The sequence below is a fragment of the Sinocyclocheilus rhinocerous genome, unplaced genomic scaffold (genome assembly GCF_001515625.1).
Source record: "Sinocyclocheilus rhinocerous isolate Xijiao unplaced genomic scaffold, SAMN03320098_v1.1 scaffold3, whole genome shotgun sequence".
NCBI classification, from domain to species: domain Eukaryota; kingdom Metazoa; phylum Chordata; class Actinopteri; order Cypriniformes; family Cyprinidae; genus Sinocyclocheilus; species Sinocyclocheilus rhinocerous.
Window position 1 is genome coordinate 997857 of NW_015658759.1, and position 23711 is coordinate 1021567.

At 33.5% G+C, this 23711-nt stretch overlaps 2 protein-coding genes across 2 annotated transcripts in view; one reads left to right on the forward strand and one right to left on the reverse strand.

Moving 5' to 3' along the window:
* Nucleotides 1–2564, reverse strand: part of LOC107722926 (unconventional myosin-XV-like) — a 22311-nt gene extending 19747 nt beyond the window's left edge. The window contains exons 1-3 of the mRNA XM_016531423.1: nucleotides 2548–2564; nucleotides 812–1002; nucleotides 607–716 (exon numbers count right to left, since the gene is read on the reverse strand). Of these exons, the coding sequence (XP_016386909.1) occupies nucleotides 607–716; nucleotides 812–1002; nucleotides 2548–2564 (318 nt within the window). The remainder of the gene's footprint in view (nucleotides 1–606; nucleotides 717–811; nucleotides 1003–2547) is intronic.
* A 6274-nt stretch (nucleotides 2565–8838) lies between these two features.
* Nucleotides 8839–14148, forward strand: LOC107722933 (synaptogyrin-3-like). Its single transcript, XM_016531433.1, has 4 exons — nucleotides 8839–8980; nucleotides 10676–10910; nucleotides 11813–11958; nucleotides 13489–14148. The coding sequence occupies exons 1-4, from the start codon at nucleotides 8879–8881 to the stop codon at nucleotides 13705–13707; spliced, it is 702 nt and encodes a 233-aa protein (XP_016386919.1). The 5' UTR covers nucleotides 8839–8878; the 3' UTR covers nucleotides 13708–14148.
* Nucleotides 14149–23711: the final 9563 nt, after the last annotated feature.

Sequence of the window (23711 nt, forward strand, 5' to 3'; positions counted from 1 at the left end):
GGGGCGTGTTAGAACGAGCCATTTTAGGTAGGCGTGGTTGACTCTTAACTTTTATAAAGAATATCTCTTTGGATTTGAGACTTTAGTCTTTGCAACTTTACAGATCTTCTTTATGCACCAAGAGCTTGTAACACTCCAAAGAGAAAGGAAAAATTGAAATAGCATCAAACCAAGTGAAAACAGGTACCCAAGTAGAACAAACCACTGCCTCAAAAAAGTTATTAATGATCAATGACCTGTGCATTCACCCCTACAAGACCTCTTGAACCTGTATAATGTTACTCATCCTCTGAACACACACACAGAAAGGTTACAAGAACACCATCGGGGTTAGTTTAGCTGTATGTAACCTAGCCATTCTGTGTGTATCTGATTCTACTTTACATGCAGGGCTGTAGATCTGCTACTACTGATTAAAGCAGGGACTGTAGTCTAGTGTTTCTTGAGGTTATGCTTGGTTATTCACGGGACAGGCCAATAGGCCTATTGGCAGAATAACAATAGTCGGCGAATCAGATTGGGAAGGGTCAACGACTTTATGTCCTTTCACTTAGGAATGGGTGTATGTTGTGCTTCTTTTAAAAGACTGAAAAAGGCTACCCATACTGTAGTGGCCTTCAGACATTGGTAGACTGTTGGTTGCAACAGCGCTTGTTCGGTTGGCATATGAGAGCGGCCCATCCTCATCTTCTTCAAATCCACTGCCAAAAAGACTTCTGCAAATAAACATATGTATTAAACATTGTCACAACAAAGCACTACAATGGAAACATGTCTGAGAACAACTAAATATTCTGGGATGAGTACATGCTTGCGTTAGGTCGTGCCTTGCTGGGGTCTTCAGTAGAGATGATGAAGTATGTTTTCTGTTTGGGGAAGTCTGGCAGCAGCTCCAGGTCGCACACCAGATCCAGAACATAATCGTGACCTTCTAACTCCACCCACTGCGCCGGCTCCTTCATCAAAACCGACCAACCCCATCGACACTCAGTGGACACGCCCCTGCAGGATGAACGTTACCATGGTTACTGATCCCAAAGGCTGGATCACCCTACACGACTTAAAAAAAAAAACAAGGCATCCAACACTTGCCGACTTTGTAAATGGTTACAATTGGGCATCACATATTAACAGACTCACACAGAAACGTGTGCCTTGGGGTTAGATAGAAACAAAACATTTTCTAAAATCAGCTCAAAATATCAAACATGTTTGATATCCCACGACTGGTTAGAATCAGTCTGAAGCTAAAAAAAAAATAAAAAATCAAGTCAGTGCCCATCATAAACTACATGATTTTCTGTGAAATCTGGCAACTCAAATCTGGCTCTGACTTTCAGCAACTAGTGCTGACTCATCCAGACTGAAAATCTGTGCAAAAGTTGTGTGGTGTATTCCAGCCTTAATAATCTCTGAAAATTCTGAAAAGTCTCCTGCAAGGCCCTCTCCATTGGTCCAGGAAAGACACACCTACAAATAAGATAATCAAATAATACCTTTACCTTCAGTCTAAATCTATGCTTTTTATGGTCTTCCAGGTTCAGTCTGATTGCTTAGAAAAAATAACCGCATACCTGTTCTCAGTTTAAACAGACTTGAGTATCCAAATTAGCTATAAGATACAGATAAAAAACAAACTGGGTACAATCATATCGTCCAAGATGTATATGACTTTCTTTCTTCGGATGAACACAAACAAACATTTTTAGAAAAATAATCCATCTCCTTGAGTCCATATAATCCAAGTGAGTTTAGAGAGATAGAAGATTCAAGCATTTACATGCTTAGTTTTTTTCCTATTGATCTGATTTTTTCAGGTCCACACCACCCCTTTCAATTTTAAACTTATAATATAAACCATCTTCGCTATAAACCTTCGCTTCCAACCAACTGTCATATGTGCATTCATGAGAGGGCTAAGTTTACAATGTGCTTAGTCTACACTTTACAACGTGCTTACATTTATTAAGTAATGATGATCAATTTTTCATTTGTGGGTGAGCTTTCCTTAAATACTTTTCATTTTTTATTTAACACCTTATAATCAACACGCAGGGGAAATTATCCAATAAGAGGTCATTAATATCTTTAGCTAGTAATGGTTATGTAATTGTAAGAGAGTTGACAGGTGGAAACAGTGGTCAAAATAATTCAGAGTGTGACCATCTTATCTGTACCAACACACACACACACACACCCACACACATCCACGTTACACACCCACTATCATATATCGACTAATATATCGGCTCCAGCCCAAACAGGCGAGGACAGAGAGAAAGTGTAACTGGATGAGCAGAGGAGTGAAATAAAGCAGAGAGACAGAGAGAGTGAGCAAGATTAGATGAAAGAGGAGAGGCTGAAAGAAAAATACAGAGAATGACAGGAGAAGAGATTAAATAGATGAGAGGAAAGAATGGACAGATGACACCAGTCCTGATTTGCATCCTGACCTGATAATAACATGCATTATTTGACAGAGACAACAGAGAGAGGGAAAGGAAATTAAGAAAGGAGAGAAAGAGAGGGGGAAACAGCACCACCTACATCTCTTTCAGAAGCATTGTGGCTCAATGTTGCAAAGCAAGGCCACTGATCAATTTTAAAACCAATAGTTAATAGTCAAGAATCATGACTACTGACTGCTGTTTTCTGTCGGACATTGTAGCTTTGTTCTAAAATCCTAGTGAGCTGCCTAACTAGACAGAATTTACAGTAATTAATTGGAACTATTTGTAACTGTATATATGAGCAATATCACTCGAGTACGAGAGTGATATTGCGTTTATACAACAGTTCGACGGAACAACCCGGCTAGGACAAGCAGAGTGATACAACATTGTAAAAGGGCGTTCCTGTAGTGATACCAATACAATACAACGCTTGCGCGTGCCTCAAAAGAGGGCTTACAATGACTTACAAAGATACATAACAGCTACAAGTGTATGCACTACTTGCTTTATGCAAGCACTATATAGGATAAATCACTATACAGGATTTACCCTATTATACTTTATCGACACGAATTGATAGGTGAAACAACAAACAGCCACCCACAAATAGTCTATAAACAAAGCATCAAGCTGTCTTTGAGTTCACATGAACAACAGTTAAAGTTACTCGTCGTCAGGCTACAGAAGAACACCATAATTCCTCCGAAATGGATTACCATTTTTTTTTATTTTTACTACAAATTCCATGGTTAAACTATGGTTAGTGTAGCAAAAACCATGGTTAATTTGTGGTTACCATGGTTTGACAATAGTAACCACTGCCTTTGGATTTATAGTAAAAATCATCATTCATTTTCGTAAGGATTGTGTTGTTGTCTGTCCTAGCTTCCCCTAAACCTATTATAAAATATGATTATTTGTCTGCTACTGTACTACTGTAACTTTACAGATGACTGATGATATATGGGGGGAAATAATGTTCGAAAGTGTAAAATCGTCATTCAGTGTAATGTTCTGGACTTTAATTTTACCATTACATCTTTAAGACACATTGATTGAACCATAAATGAACAATTTCTATAAATTTTTTCCTCTGAAAATGTTCATGTTTAGCAGAAAGTAAATCAATTTCTTGCCTAAATAGAATGAAATCTTATTGGTAACACTTTACAATAACCTTCCTAGTTAACATTAGTTAATGCATTAACTAACTAAGAGCAATACATTTGTTACAGTATTTATGAATATTTGTTCATGTTGGTTAATACAAATACACCAGTTCATTGTTTATGTTAGCTCAGGTTCATTAAATAACATTAACAGATAAACGTTTTAATTTTAAAAATGTATTAGTACATGTTGAAATTAACATTAACTATGATCAATTAATGCTTTAGAATAATTTTTCATTGTTAGTTCATGTTAACTAATGTAACTGAAGTTCTATCATGAGAACTCTTGAAAGATTTTAGCATGGTAATGGATATGACAATGTTAATGTATTTAGTCTTGGCGGAATAGATCTGCTACACTGCTGCTGAATTGCTGCCGCTGTTGCTTATTGCTGTATTTGTAGATTATTGCTGCTGCAAGCAAGTACAGGAACTTGCTGTCAATACATAAGCCGATATGGTGCTGTGAGTATTTAAGACATACTGCTGCTGCACAAATAGCATATAAAATAACCCATAGCAGATCTATACAGGTGGAGCTGGGGAAGGTGGAGGTTTTCAGAGGAACTCTGAAAGCGTGCTGCAATGCTCAAGCGAAAGCTAATCAGCCATTTAAATGTTACACTGAACGACATTTTAGTGGGTGTCTTCTGTAAATGATGGTAAAAAAAAAGTATGATAGTCATAGTCATTATTTTTTGCTCAGAAAAACATAAAATTAAACAGGATACATTCTAATGTATGGGGGGAAAAAATTAATTTAAAGCTTTATTACACTTTTATTTTTTTGATGCTTGAAACCCTTTTCATCTGTGAACCATATATATATATATATATATATATATATATAAATGCACACAATAACTCTTAATCATTTGCCTTATATGCTGAAAACAGCTCCATTAATTGTTTGTATCGACGCATTCAGTTATGAATTACATGAATCATGTAAATGGATATTGTTGTAGGTTGTTCTATAAAACAGCTGCCAAATAAATGCAAATAAATGCTTAGCTCTTAGATTTTACCCCATTAATTGGTATGGTGGTTATGGCTCTACACGAAATACTAATATATATATATATATAGGCAGTAACATTTTATGGAAAACAAAGTTTGTTATTTTTGAGTTATTTTTCATTTTAAAGGAGTAATTTTTTAGCCTTTCCATTTTTCAGGTTTAAAAGGCAAATTTGAAGTAACATGGCAGCATGCTAACCGAGTCTGAAAAGGAAAAGATTACATGAAAATTAATAATAATCAATAATTTGAAATACATTTTCTCTGTTTGTTAAAAGAATAGTTGAACCAAAAATTTTAATTTGTTGAAAATTTACTCAATTTACTGTAGATGAGCATCACATAATTTGCTACCATTGGATCCTCTGCAGTGAATGGGTGCCGTCAGAATGAGAGTCCAAACAGCTGATAAAAACATCACAATAATCCACAAATCCATCATTAAGGCATTTTAACTTTAAACCATCACTTCTGGCTAAAACATCAGTCCATAAACCATAAAAATGCTTCCTCCAGTGTAAAAATCCATCACCTGTTGTCCTGTCATATCAAAATCCTCCGACATTTTTGTATAGAACTGTTTAGAACTGTTTTGTTTAGAACGGTATTTTTGGAAGCAATGGTTTGAACTTAAAAACATCTTAACGATATATTTGTTTATTATAAACACTAAGCTTTACGCTTCAAAAGATGTTTAAAATGATGGATTGGAGTCCTATGGATTACTTGTGGATTATTGTGATGTTTGGACTCTCATTCTGACGGCACCCATTCAGTGCAGAGGATCCACTTGTGAGCAAGTGATGTAATGCTACATTTCTCCAAATCTGTTCCGATGAAGAAACAAACTCATCTACATCTTGGATGGCCCGAGGGTGAGTAAATCTTCAGCAAATTTAAATTTTTGGGTTAACTATTACTTTAACTATGCTGTTTTGCTCAATGGCCATGGTTCACATGTATTCATTTTGTTATACATGTAAAAGCAAAATATCAGGATCTTACCATCAAAACAGTGGACCTGGAGCACCATGTGTGCTTTCTCGCGGGTGGCGGTCCACTCTAGCAGGGATGGAGGGTATGTTCGAGATGCTTCAGGGACTAGGTAGGATTTCTGCATTGCTTGGAGGAGTTTGTGTTGGCACAGTGCCTTAAAGCCATTCAGAGCGTAGTCTGACACAAATCTGACAGGGAGAGGGAGAGACTGTTCATTAATTGGTTTGGAATTGCATTAATCTCATATATTGGAACAGAACTTATGCTATTGCATTGTTTGTACTAGTTTCATTAATAACTGAAACTGTGTGAAATGGTTTGATTTGAGGTCAGTAACATTTTTTAAAGGAAATAAATACTTTTTATTTAGCTAAAATTAAAACTGATAAAAACTGAAATTCAAATGAATGCTGTTCTTTTGAAACAAATCAAATCAAATCAAAAATCAAATCAAATCAAAGAATCCTGAAAGAATGTATCATGATCCCCAAATATTTTTAAGCAGCACAAATGTTTTTAACATTGATAATAATAAAAAATGGTTTTTGAGCACCAAATCAGCATATTAGAATGATTTATAAAGGATCATGTAATACTGAAGACGGGAGTAATTCAGCGTTGCCATCACAGAAATAAATTACATTTTAAAACATATTAAAGAAGAGTAGTACAAGTAGTACAGATATTTAAAATTTTAATGATGTTTCACAATATCACTGTTTTTACTGTATTTTTGATCAAATCAATGCAGTCATGGTAAAAATAACAGACTTCCTTCGAAAACTTATTTGAAAATCTTACCGACCCCAAACTTTTGAACAGTAATAGTATGTATTTGTATGCATATTATCTCACTTTAGCAGATATTTCTCCATCTTCTCTGACGGTGCAAAGGAACTCAAACAGGCAGCCATCAAAAGCCAGCCTCTCTCTGCATTTCTGGGCTGCGTTGCAAAACGTTTTTTAAATGGAAACGGTGGTGCGTTGAACACTCTGTTCTGATGACGCAAGAGTTGCATCTATGGCAGCTGAGAAGGCCATTCTTTGTGTTCTTTTTGAAGGAAGTTCAGAGCCTGATGAAATCGGTATAAATACGTGTTTAATATTGCAAAATACGCTCAATGTTACAGTCACTGCCCTTGCCGTCCAGAATAAAAGAGAACATCCCAATCGAGTGAAGGGATTTGTGGAAACTGTGGTTCCTAATTATTGTGATCCAACATTTGCCTCGCATTTCAGGATGAAAAGACAAACATTTCAGGTGAAGGATCGACTTCTTACCTCCAACACTGTGTTATAATCTATATGACCGTATTAGGTGTATCATTATTGCTGATCACTGTTGTTGTGCTATGATATTGTAATATTTACCATTATATAATCAGAGGGGTATAGAAAAGTTTATTAAAGTGTCACTCCATAATACAATAGCAAAATAAATATGTAGTATTTTTATGTTACATTAATCAGTATTTAGCACACAACAGAAGACATTGCAATTACTAAATGATATTTAGACAGACTTAAAGAAGTTCCAGATCTATACTTGTGCATTTATTATTTCAGTTATTTTGCCTTTAATGTAAATAAACATGTGCAAACAATATACTTGCTCTTGTAAATTTATTTTGATGTTAATTGCATTGTGCGAGCTGTCTCTTTAATACCACGTGGTTTATATACATGCTGCTGCTGATTGGGCTGACATGTTTGACACAGCCACCAAACAAGAGAAAACGCATCTCAAACCCTGTTGCACACCGTTTCCAGGAAACATGTCGTTCAAACCAGAAACAGTAGCAAAACGTTGCGCACCGGTTTGAGCTTGAACTAGCCCCTGGTGCACGACCAAAATGTTGTCCACAGCATAAAAAAAAAACTCTCGTCAAAACCAATGTTCGTTAATTAAAATTTAACTCGATTTCATTCTTTTATAACGTTCCTGGTGTTATGGAAGTCACCATCTTTGATATCCACTGCTGTCACTACGGTTACAGGCGACCATGTCCTGAACAGAAAATAGTGTTAACAACATCGATTATTTGTTCATACAGCAGCTCGTATACTGTATGCAAGCTGTTGCGTTAAAAAGCATGTTTGAGAGTCACACTTGTTACTTGGTAAATGCGTTTATCAATCCTAAACACTAACAAAGACATCGACTTGTTACCACCTACTGTACTGGCGTAGGCTATCTAGACCTATAGAGATGACCAGATGAACTCTACCACAAAGGGACAAAAGTCAAACTTGACTATAATGAAAATAAATGCTGCATTATATTTAACTTTATTTTTATTTCCTGCATTTATGTTCTCCTCTAGCTAGGCCTACATATACATGATATGGCATGGCGAGCCAAATCAAAGGTAAAATGCAGGAAACGGCCATTGAATCAATTAATCTTCTTCGTGAACTGCTTGAAAAGATTCGAGTCATTGAGATTAATCAAAATCCCCACCATTATTTAAAGGGGTCATATGATGCTATTTTAAAGATCATTATTTTGTGTATTTGGTGTCACAGAATATGTTGACCAGATTGTCATAGCAAAGTCGGAATTGACCCTTTTTTATTTTTAGAAATAGTCTTTGTGCACAGCCAGCCTTGTACTTTTCTAGGTTCAAAAAACTGTCGTCCATAAAATGCGTTGCACAAATTCGAACATCTGGGTTGTGCTGTTCTGTTGTAAATAAATCTTAACCAATGATTCCTAATTGCATCTACTTCCGGAAGGCCAAATAAAGTGCTTTTGCTTTCGCACTGAAACACACAGCGTCTCCCTGACATGCCTGCATCAACACTACTGCTGTTCCTGAAACCACGCCTTCTTTCTTTGCATCAACATTTGGGCAGCATTATGCTAATCTTCCCACATAGTGAGGTAGACATGTGGGGGGGCATTATGCTAATATTGCCACATATTAACGTAGATATGTGGGGGCGTGTTAGAACTAGCAGTTTTAGGTAGGCGTGGCTGACTCTTAACTTTTATAAAGAATATCTCTTTGGATTCGAGACTTTAGTCTTTGCAACTTTACAGATCTTCTTTATGCACCAAGAGCTTGTAACACTCCAAAGAGAAAGGAAAACTTGAAATCGCATCATATGACCCCTTTAACACTGACAGGCGCGCGCTCGACTATGGGTGTGCACGAAAGGCGCTCGTGAACGCGCTCAGCTCTTCTTCCGCAGAGTATCGCACAGCAGCAGTCAGCGCGCCACAGTGCTGGGAGGATGGATGGAGCGGGCTCGTTTGGAGCGGGCCGAGCCGGTTCGGCCTTTGATCTGATTGCGTTCATCAAACAGCCACAGACGATCCTAAGAGTCCTGGCATGGGTAAGAACAGCAATCTTCTATGAATTATGATTGACAGAATGATGCGAACTGTTCCCCTTTTAATGGTCAAGCGATAATTTTAACAAGGTTGATTTTCCGTCATGCGTTATACATTTTTATTTTTTGTATATTTTCAGTTCTTAAAGGGCGCCTGTAATCATTTAACGCAATGTTTAGGTGTTATTATAGGATGCTGTCTTCTTTAGGTGGACGCACGTCAGATGTTGCTGTGGTAGTGACGCACGCATTGCGAGCGCGCAGTTTTAAAACTGCTGTAGTGCCACATGTAGCCTAGCGATGTTTGGGTTATTGTTAAAATATAGTGATGAATATATGACTTTTATAATAATAATAGTAATAAACAGTGGTGATATTTAATGAAATAGACTTCAGATATTTAATAAACTTCATAAAATCTTCATTCTGTCATTTATTTGGCGTTTTAATAAGAAACTTCAGAGAGTGTGAGAGACTGTGCACATGCTGATTTCCCTAACAAACTGAAAAAAAAAAATTTTGATTTACCGATGAATGTCATGTTCTCATTTGGTTCTTTGCATGTCATTGCTGTATAACAGATTGATTTTAGTCTGATCAGTAGTGTTTTTTGCAGATTTGTCACGGTGTTACAACCCTTGCGTCATTCGTGCAATAAAATTACAGAATGAATAACAAAAGTCAAGATTTTTAAAAACAAAATGACAAAATATTTATATCAGATCTCCTTAAATATTGTAAGCAGACAATTATTCTGTTTGTTTTTGTTGTTAATAGTAGTAGACCAAGGTATCAAAGCTGTATTAAAACAACTGTGCTGTACAGTTTTGGCAAAAACTTTTAAAGCCACTGGCCATTCTCAGGAATGACAATGCACAAGTGAGTTTAAACTATAAATTAACTTACTGTATTAACGGATTGACAATTCACGGATGACTGATATGTTCATAAATGTACACCAATTACCAGATCCGTGCATAAGGGCAGAGGAAGATAGTGTTTTGACTTTTAAAAAGCCTCCATACATTGTAAAATGTTTTGCATTAGTTTTAACTGACTTTATTCAAGGCATGTTATTTAATATGACTGAATCAACCTGAGTACATTAGGTTACTTCAACAAAAGGGGGTCAGATAGGGCTTCGAGGCATATTTAGAGGCATGTTAGTTGCTTCTTGCTTTAACACAATGTTTTATCCAGCCAGCCAATAACCACAGCAGCTGTAACTGTTTCTGTGACGACTGTGTGATGTGATATATGCGTCAGTTTATGGGGCTTCATTGCCAAAAATAGCATATGGCACCACAATAACTGAGCACTACTACTGATTTTCTCTTACTGTTGCTCCAAAACACACTAGACTGCACGTTGTGCACTTTTTTGGTGATCCCTTTATTCCCTTGGCATCTGTTTGAGTGGGTGTGGTTGTGCGTGATCTGTTGCATTAGTGAGAATTAGCCACATTTTCACCCTGAGGTGTAAATGAAATTCTTTCCTGGGAAATGCATAACACGGCATCGGTAAAGAGAATGGTGTGTCACCTCCATTTAGCATGTATAGTATAAGAGATGAAAACCTTCACTTAGATGCCTTCTGAGAATGCAAATAATTTAAGGGGTTTTATTAATTTAACACCAGGGATGAGGTTTATATACCTATTTCTGTGACTCATGTCGTTTTTTCACTGTCTCTCTCCAGATCTTCTCCATGGTGGTCTTTGCTTCTATAATAAATGAGGGCTATGTGAATATGGGCAGCGAGCGACTGCACTGTGTCTTTAATAAGAACGCAGATGCCTGTAACTACGGCATCACTATAGGAATTGTGGCTTTCTTAGCATGCGTCTTCTTCCTGGCCCTGGACATCTACTTCCCCCAGATCAGCAGTGTGAAAGACAGAAAGAGAGCAGTGCTGTCGGAGATGGTTTTTTCAGGTAAAAATGTTCAGTCATAAATCATTGTGATTTTATGAATGAAAATAATTAGTTTATTCTGATGCAGTTACAAAAATATCCAGTCAGTGATTTTAAATGTATACATTTATGTGCAGTGATGACCACTCGACGCCAATTTAAAATATGCTTTTTTGTTTGTTTGTTTTGTTTTTTATTTTATTTATTAAAATATTTTTATAACAGTTTTGTCATTACTCTACAGCTTCACAAAGAGTGAGAAGTGAGTAGTACAGGCTGTCATAGCAATGGACCATTTTGAAAATTTTCATGATAAACTGGCTGGGGAGATGCATTTTTCTATTATTACTATACTATTATTTTTTATTGTTACTATCATTGTTATTGTATTATTATAGATGCTATTATTGTTTTTATTCATATTTTGAATTAGTTTTAATTTCTTACATTTTCCATTTTCATTTTCATTTTAGCTAAAATTTCGGTAACTCTGTTGTGTTTGTCATTTTTATTATTTTAAAAAAAAAATTTTTTTTTTTATATGTCTATAGTTTTTATTATTTGTTATTTCAGTTTTAGTTATTTTAATACATCAAGTTAAATTAACATGAAAAATGTTGCCTTGTCAACTAGCTGAAATAAAAAAGTAAGTTTTTATATTTTATTTTATTTTATTTTATTTCAGTTAACCTTTATTTTATTTCAAGTAACATATATGGTATATATGATACTATAATACTATTAATCCTATAATACGATTATAATCCTGATTTTCTATAGGCCAAATTGCTGAAATTATCAGTATTTTTGTACGATAATAAAATGTAGCATGTACCTGAAAAAAAAAAAAAAAATCTAAATTCAGTTTTTTGAAGACTATATTTGCTATTTCCCTCATACATTTTCCAATCTCCTCTCTTTAGGATTCTGGACGTTCCTTTGGTTTGTAGGATTCTGCTTTTTGGCCAGTCAGTGGAGTCATACGTCCCCTAAGGAGCTGCCGCTGGAGCAGGCATCAGACGCAGCACGAGCAGCTATTGCCTTCTCTTTTTTCTCAATCCTAACCTGGGTAAGTCACTCTACCTTCCTATAGATGCTTTACACAATCACAATTACGTGCATATTTGACCGCCAGCATTGGTGTTTGTGTTTCAGGCGTATCTATGTCTGCTAGCAGTGCACAGGTTTAAGAACACTGCCTTTATGGAGGATAAACAGAGGCTTTTGTCCAAACAGCCTAACACTCTCTCAGTAGTGTAGATGTAGCTTTCCTATACTACTGTCAAATGCACACTAAACTATGCTTTTCTGACAGGAGTACAAAGTGCTATGAATATGGTCAATACACTCTCAGAAAAAAGGTACAAAACCTAAGGTATAAATATGTACACTTTAGGTACTAATATGTACTTATCAAGTACTAATATTTACCTTTAAGGTACTAATATGTACCGTTTAGGGGTAAATAAGGGACAAAGATTGACCTTTTAGCTCATTCTTTTTGTACGTGAGGGTACCGTCCAAGTGACAGCATTTTCTCCCAAGAGTGTACAGTGTATGCACTTTATAATAACCTAGATTTATAATAAACATTATAAATCTCTAAAACTTAAAAGCACAAGAATAATGTGTCATAAATATTGGCATATTCATACTTTGCATGTAAGGATAAAACCAAGTACTAACATTTCTATTTCTATTAACCTACACTATATTTGTTTACATACATATTTTAATGATAGACATATTTATCTGCCATGACAATTATTCAGCCAATATTTTAAGATTTTAAGATAATAATTGTGCCCACTTGGCCAGTTATCAAAAGTGGTCAATTTCAATGTTAAAAAGTGATTTTAATTAATATAGTGTCAAATAAGTGTTAGATTTTGCTTAAAATAAATGATAAAATTTTTACAGTAATTTTACAGTTTTTAATGTTTTTTTTTTTTTTTATCAAATAAATGCAGCCTTGGTTAACTTAGGGGACTTATTTTCAAAAACATTCAAAAACTTTACTGACCCCAGACTTTTGAACAGTAGTGTATATGTACACAGACATTTGGCCAATGCATGTACTGTAGATGACTATGGCATGTATTATGACTCAATATGATCACTGTAAAAGCTGAAAGAATTTCCTTGGATACAAATATTTACCTTTAACCTACCTCGGTTGTTTTTTTTCTCTCTTTAACTTTGCTGTAGTTTGGGAGCATTTTGAAGCAATATATTTTAGTCAGAGTAGACAATATATGTAATTTTATAATATTCAGTTTACAAAAACTCCAGCAAAACATGTAAAATTAGATTGACTTTTTTTCAGGCACACAACAACACAGGCTCTGCTTCCCTCCCGTTTACATTGCATTATATACTGTATATTGTGTACTCTGATTAAAGTCATTTACAGCTATAAGAACAAACTTCTACTCTAGATCTAGTAAAGACAGAAATCATTCTTCTGGTGTGTTTATACTGTAACTTGGTTAATTCCACCTAACTCTTGCTACTATGTTTGATACCTCATGAGCGTGATTGTCTTTCTCACTAACATGCTAATCAGACTAATATGCATTATCCTGGTTATCCTGACTAGGCGGGCCTTACAGTGTGCGCTGTTCAGAAGTTCCTGCTCGGTACTGACTTGACACTGTTCACCACCGAGCACATGGGAGGCCAGCCGCCCAAGCAGCCGTACCCCTCCAACGACGTAATCGGTCAGACCACCATCCCCGTCAACGCTTACCAGAGTCCACCGCTCATCGAAACTGTGGAGACCCGCCCCCCTGGATACAACATCCCACCTGCATTTTAATCCACAACCAATCAGAAGTCAAGGAATATAGCAGCGCTAAAGGACAGAGTATAGACTGCCGTCAATGTTAGCTAAATGTAAATGTATCGTATCTCATTTTAGTAGCGGGTTGGCGAGGGGATGATGCTCACCTCTCTAGTCCACACTATAATACAGTCTGATAATGTAGTCTCACTTTAAAGCAAAGATGGATGTTTTGGGTTGATTGTCATTGGCTACCCAAACGTTTTACATTCGGCTAAAAAAAAATTATCGTCAAAATCACCATATGCTACTTATTTAGTAAAGCAATTTATTATTATTGTTTATTTAAAGAAATGAAAAATAATTAAAGGTGCACTAAGTATTGGCTGTTGCATCATGCAAAAGCAGAAGTTTTTTGGTGAATAAATAATGACTAAATCTAAATTATGACTAATTCTATGAATTATGAATTGGCCAGTGCTTATTAAAAATAATTTTCATTAATTGAAATAAGGCAAGTTGATTAAATAAAATCTAAATATTACATGAAAAACTTAAAAATGTAAAAAATTTAAGCGAAAATTTGAAATGCTGTCTTGGCAACTAACTGGAAAAAAATTTCAGTTGAAGTACCAAAATGACTAAAACAAAAAACTACTGAAATAAGAATTAATTCAAGCTATATATATATATATATATATATATATTATGTTTTTAGATTTTTTAAAAATACTATAATAATAAATAACACTAAACACTGTTTTTGGCAATAAATAAATAAATAAATAAAACAGTTTTTTTTTTAGACCACTAACATGAGTGGCGTCATATTTCATATTCAAATTTTTAAAAATATTTTACAAAAACACTATTCATTCTTTCAGGGTAAAACTTTCCAAACTGCAAACATTACTTGATGCACCTTTAAGTATAATACTTTTTTATTTAAAATATATATTTTTTATTATTTTTGTGTTTCTGATTTTCAAATAATACCACCTTGGTACAGCTGATTGTCAGCCATACCAAACGATACATGACATCAATGTTTACTGCAGTTAAATCAGTTCTGTCCATGTCATTTGTGTCAAAATCTATTTCTTTTTTCTTTTTTTTGTTAAGAGAGAATTAGTCAATTTTGTTTAAAAGTACTTAAAGTATGACACTATAAAGAGAGAGTGAGAAATATTGAGAAACGGTGAAGAGAATGAGTAAAAGAATGTGTGTGTGTGTGTGTGTGTGTGTGTGTGATGGACTCTAGTAGCAGTCAGAGACATGTTCCGGATGAGATAACTGAGATTACTGGAACATATTGTTTACTTTAACAAGCATACTTTGCATATGTGTGTGTGTGTGTGTGTGTGGGTGGGAATGCGTGTGCTTGCTCTAATTCTGTCTAATTGCATGATATGGTAAAATGTCACAAATTCCCACAAAAGCAGAGATGTAATTGTTATATTTTGTCAATGGAAGAAGTTACAGTGGTTATTAAAGTCTTTAAGGTGACATATACAGTACTACGAGGTCCTGAATAAAGATGAACCAGTGCAGTGAACCAGACTGCTAGATGACACCATTATTGTGTGCTGTGATTCAAAGGCTTGTATCATGTTCCTTGTGACATTACAAGCCTCTGTTCCAACAAAACTCTGTTCCACAGAAGAAGAATAAAGGAATGCAGGTTTTGATGGCGAGTAAATAATGACAGAATGTTCATTTTTGGGTGAACAATCACTTTAATTCTTAGGTTATTCTGAGAGAAGGTGGAAAACAAATCTATTTTATGACTGTGGCCAGTGTTATTGTATTAACTAACACTAAAACTATTATCATATTCGCTAATTGAAATAAAGCTGAAATAAATAAAGTAGCAATATTACATGAAAAACTTGGAAACTAATTTGATCGAAATACCAAACTTACTAAAACACAAATAAATTAAAGCTATATAGAAATATAAAAATGAATAAAAATAACAAGCATGAAACAAAATTACTAAACTTAAATGAAAACTGAAAATATAAGCATAAATGCTAATTTAAAATATCAATAAATACTATTAATAATAATGACATTAATTATGAGATTAATAAAAATAGTTTTCGTTAAAACTGAAACCTTGAAAGCTAAAATAAAATAAAATATAAATATTACACGAGACATTGGAAAATGTTTGGAAAATATGGAAATTAAAATAGGAAATGTTATCTTAGCAACTAACTTTTAAAAAAGGTAAGTTGAAGTACTAAAATTAATAAAACTAAAACTGAAATTAAAATAGATAAAAAATTATGTTATGATTAGAAATATTAAAAAATAATAAAAATTACAAGCTTAAACTAAAATTAAATTCTCTATTAATTAAAATATTGATAAATACTATGGGTATAGAAATGATACAACATTTTTAATTTTTTGTACAAAAAATAAATATGAAGATTGCCCTTATATATATATATATATATATATATATGGTAACACTATACAATAAGGATCATTAGTTAACATTAGTTAACTACTTTAGTTAACATGAACTAAGTATGAACAATACTTCTACAGCATTTATTAATCTTAGTTAATGTTAATTTCAACATTTACTAATGCATTATTAAAATCAAAAGTTGTGCTTGTTAACATTAGTTAATGCACTGTTAATTAACATGAACTAACAATGAACAACTGTATTTTCATTAACATTAACAAAGTAAACATAAACAAATGATTAAATACTAAATGTATTTTTCATTGTTTGTTCATGTTAGTTAATACATTAACTAACATTAACTAATGGAACCTTATTGTAAAGTGTTACCAAAACAAAAACAAAAACAATGTTTGGTGGAAGGCATTTCTCTTAAATTATTTCAATCAATCCAGTTTAATAAGCAGACTTTCATGAATGATCCATAATCCCAAATGCCATAAAATGCCCTTGAAAAGAAATGTAAAGTTATAAAATGTTTACAGGTATGTATTCATGAATTTGCAGCTAGATTTATAATTCAGTGTGTCCCTTATGGCAGTGTGCTTTATTATGCCATAAGAAAAACCAACAGAAGTAAGGGCAAGATACAGTGGGGTTGATATACATGCTGTTATTACTAGGTCAACACACAGTAGCTATCTGGTGCTTTCCCCATCATTTCAAATACACTGGGATAATACACAAGGTACTGTAATGTTTGTGTTTCAAAAACCAGTATGAATAAGATTGATGACAAAACCTTGCAAATGAAGTTTGGAGGATGGAATTAAAGAGCTATTAATATGTTCGATAAACTATTAACTAACATTAAATTTACAGCATGCCAAATAGCTTCAAACATCAACCATTCAAACCCTGTTTTTTATATATTAAGAAAAAATAATCAAACAAACTTTTTTTTTTTGTTAATTTATGAGACATATAAGTTTATCAGTAAATACAAACCAATGTTTGTACCCAAACTAGTTAAACCCCCCAAAAATGAAAGATTAAAGGGATAGTTCACCCAAAAATGAAAATTCTGTCATCAATTACTCACCCTCATGTCGTTTCAAACCCATAAGACCTTCGTTCATTTTCGGAACACAAATTAAGATATTTTTGATGGAATCTGAGAGCTGTCTGACCCTGCATAGACAGCAATACAACTGAAATGTTCCCTTCATTTTTGGGTGAACTAACCCTTTAATTTAGGCAAAAGGCCTTCTTTCACTGACACATTTTTATTATTTTTAATATTACTTTTATTATTGTTTATTGTATGTGCATTTTGCCCTGTTTACACGCTGATCTGGCTCTTAAAGTTTCACACATAGTGGCGATAGATTAGTCTACAGGCATTGAGAGCAAAATAGAACTCTTTTCAAGTAGTTAACAGTCTCTAACAATTTAATGTACGTAGTTTTTCAACAGAATGTATCTTAATGACACTCATTGGATGCTCTCATCTGTAGATGCACCCAAAAGCATCAAGAAACAGTCAAACAGCATTCTGGATCTCACACTGCATACATGACACATATCCTGACCTCAGTACAGCGATACTCATTTATATTTAGCAGCCCTTGGTTTACTCAAATTGCTCCATCATAATAATAAAACACACTTTTAAAGATGAATATGTATTTGCATGAGAATGAGTCAACTGTAATCAATCAATCATGTTTGCGGTTGTGTTTTGTTTCACACTTGAAAATCACATTTGTAACCCCGGGTTAACATATGACTTTTTTTTTTAATAACCAATCTGTGGAAATGTGGGCATGTACACTACCATTCAAAACTTTGAGGTGGGTAATTTTTTTTTTTAAAGAAATAATTTATGCTCACCAAGGCTGCATTCATTTGATCAAAATTACAGTAAAACAATAATTTTGTGAAATATTTTTACAATTTAAAATAACCATTTTCTATTTTAAAATGTAATTTATTCCATTGATGGCAAAGCTGAATTTTCAGCATCATTACTCCAGTCTTCAGTGTCACATGATCCTTCAGAAATCATTCTAATAGGCTGATTTACAGCTCAGAACACATTTAGTCTTGTTATCGATGTTGGCAACAGTGCTGCTTAAAATCTTTTGTGGAAACCATGATACATTATTTGATGTCAAAGTGTGAATGTTATTAACCCAGGGCCTTAATCTGGGGTTTAAAAGAGTTGTTAACCCAGGGTTAAGTGGGAAAAGCCCATATTTAGCTTCATGCAGGGGAAAGACGCACATCTGCCTTTATGTGAGAAAATGACACAGGCACTAAACAAGCCTTACACTGTTGTAAATACTGCAACACTGACAAGAATGGAAATTTTAATTCTATTCAGTATGTGTCTGGATATCTAAACAACTCTGCTAAAATATACATGTTTATGGATTACTTACGGTTGAATTCAGTACTTGCTGGGCCAAAACACAAATGCTATTAATCCAAAATAAGTGTGAGCATTCATTCTAGCCCATTTCTTTGGAAGTCTCTGTGCTTGTGCAAGGAAAAAAATAAATAAATAAATTGCTTGATCAAAAGTCTACATGAAGCATGCTAGTGGAATACAGTAAAAAAACAACAACAAAAAAAACACTTCCGTTACTTTATCATTTTAAATGTATATAAAAATGTGTTTACATTAATGCTCTTACAAAGAAAGTCAAAGGGGAAAAATATTTCAGAAGGTTTAAAGAAAAAGTCTTTTCTGCACAAGATTAAAGTTGTAAATATGTCAATTTGAAAAATTATTGACATTTTTTTTACATTTTGAATGAATACATTAATTGATATTTTTTAAGTGTATTTTTTATACCATGTATGTCTTTCCATTGTTTCTTTCTTTTGACCTAGTTTTCAGTTTGTATAGTTAATTGATTATTTCCCACCTTTTTCTGTTCTCCCTCGTTACATCTTGTTATTTAGGCCCTGTGTTTCCCGAGTTCTGTGTCCGGTATTGTGTTTGTATGGTTGTGTTACACGTGTTCCCACAAGTTATCTCCTAGTGTTTCCTCTGTGTCTAAATAAAATAGTGTTTTTGAATTCTCCTTGTGCTTGCATGTTCAACACGTGACCAAAATATTATTTTTTTTGAAGCTGTTAAAAAAAAAAAAAAAACCCGTACTGGAGTATGTTGTAAAAGAAAATACTATTTCAGAATGATTATATTTCAATATTTAATTTCTGCTTCAAAATTTCACATTTACTTGTTCAATGTTTTACTTGCCATTTTTTTTTTTTTCTTTTGTGAAATTTACTAGCAGTTTCTGAGGGAAAATTGTTTCAAAATAAACCCTACACCATTTTTTTTCTCAGTGTAGTTAACAGGAGATGAAAAATTGGATATAATTTTTAGGGCTGTCAGTCGATTAAAATTTTTAATCGAATTAATTTCATGATGTTTCGATTAATCTAATTAATCGCAATTAATCACAAAATACATTTGACTGTGAAAATACCCACAAAAGATTATTTAAAGCTATTTTTGTGTTAAATGAGAAAGTATCAAGTAGGCATTACAAATTGTAGAGTTTTTTCAACATAAAATGTATTACACATAAACATTTAGGCTTACAACAGCCTAACATAAACTATGGAACATAAAAGAAGATAATTTGAGAAACATCTCAGAATTTTTGTTCATACAATGAAAGTCATTGGTAACCAAAACAGCTTTGTTACCAACAGTCTTCAAAATACCTTCTTTTATGTTCCACAAAAGAAAGAAAGTCATTCAGGTTTGAGTAAATGATGACAGAATTTAAATTGTTTTGGTGAACTATCCCTTTAATGCTATTATTATTATTATTATTTTAAATTAAATACTCTAAATAAGAAAATAAATCTGCCAGCAGGTGGCGGTAAATGTCTTCATTCGATTCGTTCAAACGGCTGATTCATTTAGGAATTCAGTAAACGACTCTCTTTATGAATGGGCCTTTGAATCATTGATTCACACGATTCGTTCAAAACTCGGATTCATTCAGAAACGAAACACAATAACAGTTCTGCTGTGGCTTTAAAGGTAATATATTCTCTGCAAAATTGAGCAAAAACATAAGATTCTGTTTAAAATATTACACAATATCAACTTCTTTTTTACTGAACTGTTGTATAAAATCACATTTAAAATTGTGATATTCAGGACAAAATCACTCATGTGATATTGCTCTCGCTCATATAAATATGAGACAAAAACTCATACAGGGGCATTTTTTTGTCCCAATAGCTTTAATTTTAGAGCATAACTGCATTTATGGAGTTGTTGCCCTGCATCATGTTTGTCAACAGTCAACTGTATGAAATGTAAGATGACTTACAGGTCTGGGGGCGGGGCCAGTGCGTTAACTGCGTTAAACTATTTTAATCGCGTTAATTTTTCATAACTAATTAATTAACGCGTTAAACTGACAACCATAATAATTTTATTACACTACTGTCATGTTGACACATAATGTTTAAGTCTCGTGACTATAGTTTCTATAGTCTGTTTTATCCTGCTGCAATGCTTTTCCCCATAGACTTCCACTGTATCACTGTACACACAACTGAGGAACAAATAAAAATGATTTTCTGTGTTAATCTGCAGCACAGATGTAGAACTTGAACCCGGAACATTCCTTTAATATGTTTCTTCCTGAAGGCCAATAACATGTAAAACTCTGACCCTTTACAAAAGAATCACATGCCACACAGATATACAATAATCATTTCATTCATTCAGCTACACAATCTGCATTATGAAACATGCATATGTTTCAGCTAAAATATTTATATGTGTCATATACTTACTCTGTAAGACAACAGGGCGTTACAATTAGGGTATAACTTTAAAGTTAATTAATCATATGAGAGAAGGGTTTGTTTGAAGATGAGACATAGTGCTGCCATTTAACCCTCAAGTTCTGTTGAGATTGACTTGCTAATAATAACAATTTAAAAATTAGCTAATTTCCCTTCAAATTATTTTATTCTTTTACTCTGACCTAGTCAAAACAGATATCATTGAAGCCTTTAAAACCCTCTGTTTGAACATAAATTTGGCATGCACATTGACAGCTGAATATTATCTAGTACGTTTTTTTATTTATGTTTGGGGTGAAAATCTGTTGAAAAAAACTAGATTTTTACAATTTCTTAACAAATCTTGAGTGTTTTTTTGTTTTGTTTTTTACCAGCGCAAGATAGAAATGTAATATTTAAAAAAGCAAAACTACACTTCTGCATGATTTGAGGTGTCATTCATGTCTGTCACACAAATATTGAAATGACAATTTGTGTCAAAAAAACAAAAACAAATTTATCCTCATTCAGGTCATGGTTCATGTGTTTTTTTTGCAGTGAAATCTTTACTGAATTTTATAAAGTAAACTTAAGAATAATTGTTATATTTTTAGAAATATTTCAAGATGAACATTTACGGACTGAAGCAACTATGGTTTACTTGATTATTAATACATAATTTTTAGAAAAAAGTGAGTATGTGAGTATCAGATATGATACATCGGGCTTTTGAGGAACATTTGTTCATACAATGTCTCAATCTTCACTGTATTGCATTGCATTATATGTTTTGCTCCCACAATAAAACTACAGAGCTTTGATCATAAACCTATGCATTTATATTAGTGCTGTCAAAATTAATGCGTTAACGCATACAATTATTTTTCAATTTAATGAGTTAAAAATATTTAATGCAATTAACGCAGGGGCGAAGCTAGGGTTAGCCACCCCACTCACAACTGCTGCTTCTGGTTACAGGTGAAGAGGGAGCTTCAGTAGAACAACAGTGAACTGCGGTCAGATGAGATGTTGTCAGGCCATATGTCAGTAAAAAACAAATTTCCTGTCCTGTCAGCAGTTATACTGTGCTCGTAGCACGTGCTCTTCAATTGCACACACAAATGTGATGGTGCGCTCTGTATATTATAGCATGTTAAAGCGCAAAATAAACTACGAGCATGCAATGTCGTAGTAATGTCGTCAGTTTGCTTAAGTCATGAAGTTACTAAAAAGGCGATTTAAGCTGCCTTAAAACTGTGCATGCATGTATATGAGTCAGATTTAAGAATATGTCTCTGAAATGCAGCTGTTTTAAAAACTGTCCTTGACACCCCAGCACTGTCTCCCTCATCTAACACACCCGATTCAACTCGTCAGCTCATTACTAGAGACTTTAAGAGCTGAAGTGGGTCAGAAAAGGTAAAGAGTTGTGAGAAAATACGATGCGTGTCAGATCTGCGTCATGTTCAGCAGCGGCAGATCTTAAAGCAGCCAAAATAACCTAATAACCCAACTGCTGTGATGTGTCTTAATCAAAGAACAAAAGAAAAGGAGGAAATCAATCATTTTTGTAGCTTTAAGGATTCATCTATATTTAATGTAGAATTTAGAATTCGATAACTATATTCAATTTCTGTATATTTCCTACTTGCTGAAGGGCACAGGTAGCTAAATATGACATTTATTATAATGGGTTTATGTGAAGATTGCTTTAAGTTCACTTAAATTAGAAGTTGTTACTTTTTAAAGTCTAATAAATGTTAAAATTGATAGCTCTCAATTATACTGTAATGTTGAATGGCTATAATCAATGGTTAAATATAAAAAGATTTCATAGAGATCATATAGTATTGGTATCAGTGATACTCGCCTTCAGTCATAAAAAAGATGCCAATAGACAAATATTAAAAATATACTGTCTTTATGTTGTTTCTGCATTAATTTGAAGATTGAATGTGAAATTATTGCAATATAAAAGTTAATTAAAAAACTTTAATGTTAGGTAGGATTAATCACGATTAATTTCAGAAAAAATGTGATTAATTATTTTTGATTAATTATTGTAATGATAATTTTTTTTTATCGATTGACAGCACTAATTTAGATATCATCGTACTGAGACATATTATAAGGAGATACAGTATAAAGTGACAACTGATAATTATATACATTTTATGTAAGTAGTCTGTATAAAGATCTCATCGACTTTATATTACAATCTATCAGACCTTCATCTTACATTCTGGCCATAAAAATCACATGTGAGCTCCATATTCTCCTATATTATACTATATGAGCCATAAAAACCTGATGTATCAAATATGATACTCAACAAAAAACACATATGCAAACTTTTTTTTAGATTTTTTTTTCATATTTTCTCTAAAGGTTCAAAAAACTTCCAAAAAAAAAACAAAAAAAAAAAAAAAAATATATATATATTTTTCTAAATATTATTCTTTTGCCAGGCTTTACAGAATAACCTTAAATAACACTTTTTTTTGGCTATTAAATTATCAACCATTCAGACCCCAAACAAAATATGAGGGTTAAATTTGCACCATCATGTACAGTAATCATATGCCACAATGCAACATGTTTCTGTGATAAAACATCACAATATCAACGTGTGTGATGAACACTAATAAAAGTTCCCTAATCAATATGATCAGGCAAAAAACATCAGTTCCATCAGAAACACATTTGCATACTTTTGCCGACACCACCTCTTCCTGTTATTAAAATGCTTTGCGAAAAGGCAGAATGCGTAAGTGGCTTCTTGCACAGTCGC

What these genes read in the sequence shown, in the direction of transcription:
- LOC107722933 (XM_016531433.1), top strand. Translation starts at nt 8,879, where the DNA reads ATGGATGGAGCGGGCTCGTTTGGAGCGGGCCGAGCCGGTTCGGCCTTT. An exon ending in GTCGGAGATGGTTTTTTCAG is followed by an intron (nt 10,911 to 11,812) that starts GTAAAAATGTTC and finishes TCCTCTCTTTAG; the next exon opens with GATTCTGGACGTTCCTTTGG. An exon ending in TTTTCTCAATCCTAACCTGG is followed by an intron (nt 11,959 to 13,488) that starts GTAAGTCACTCT and finishes TATCCTGACTAG; the next exon opens with GCGGGCCTTACAGTGTGCGC.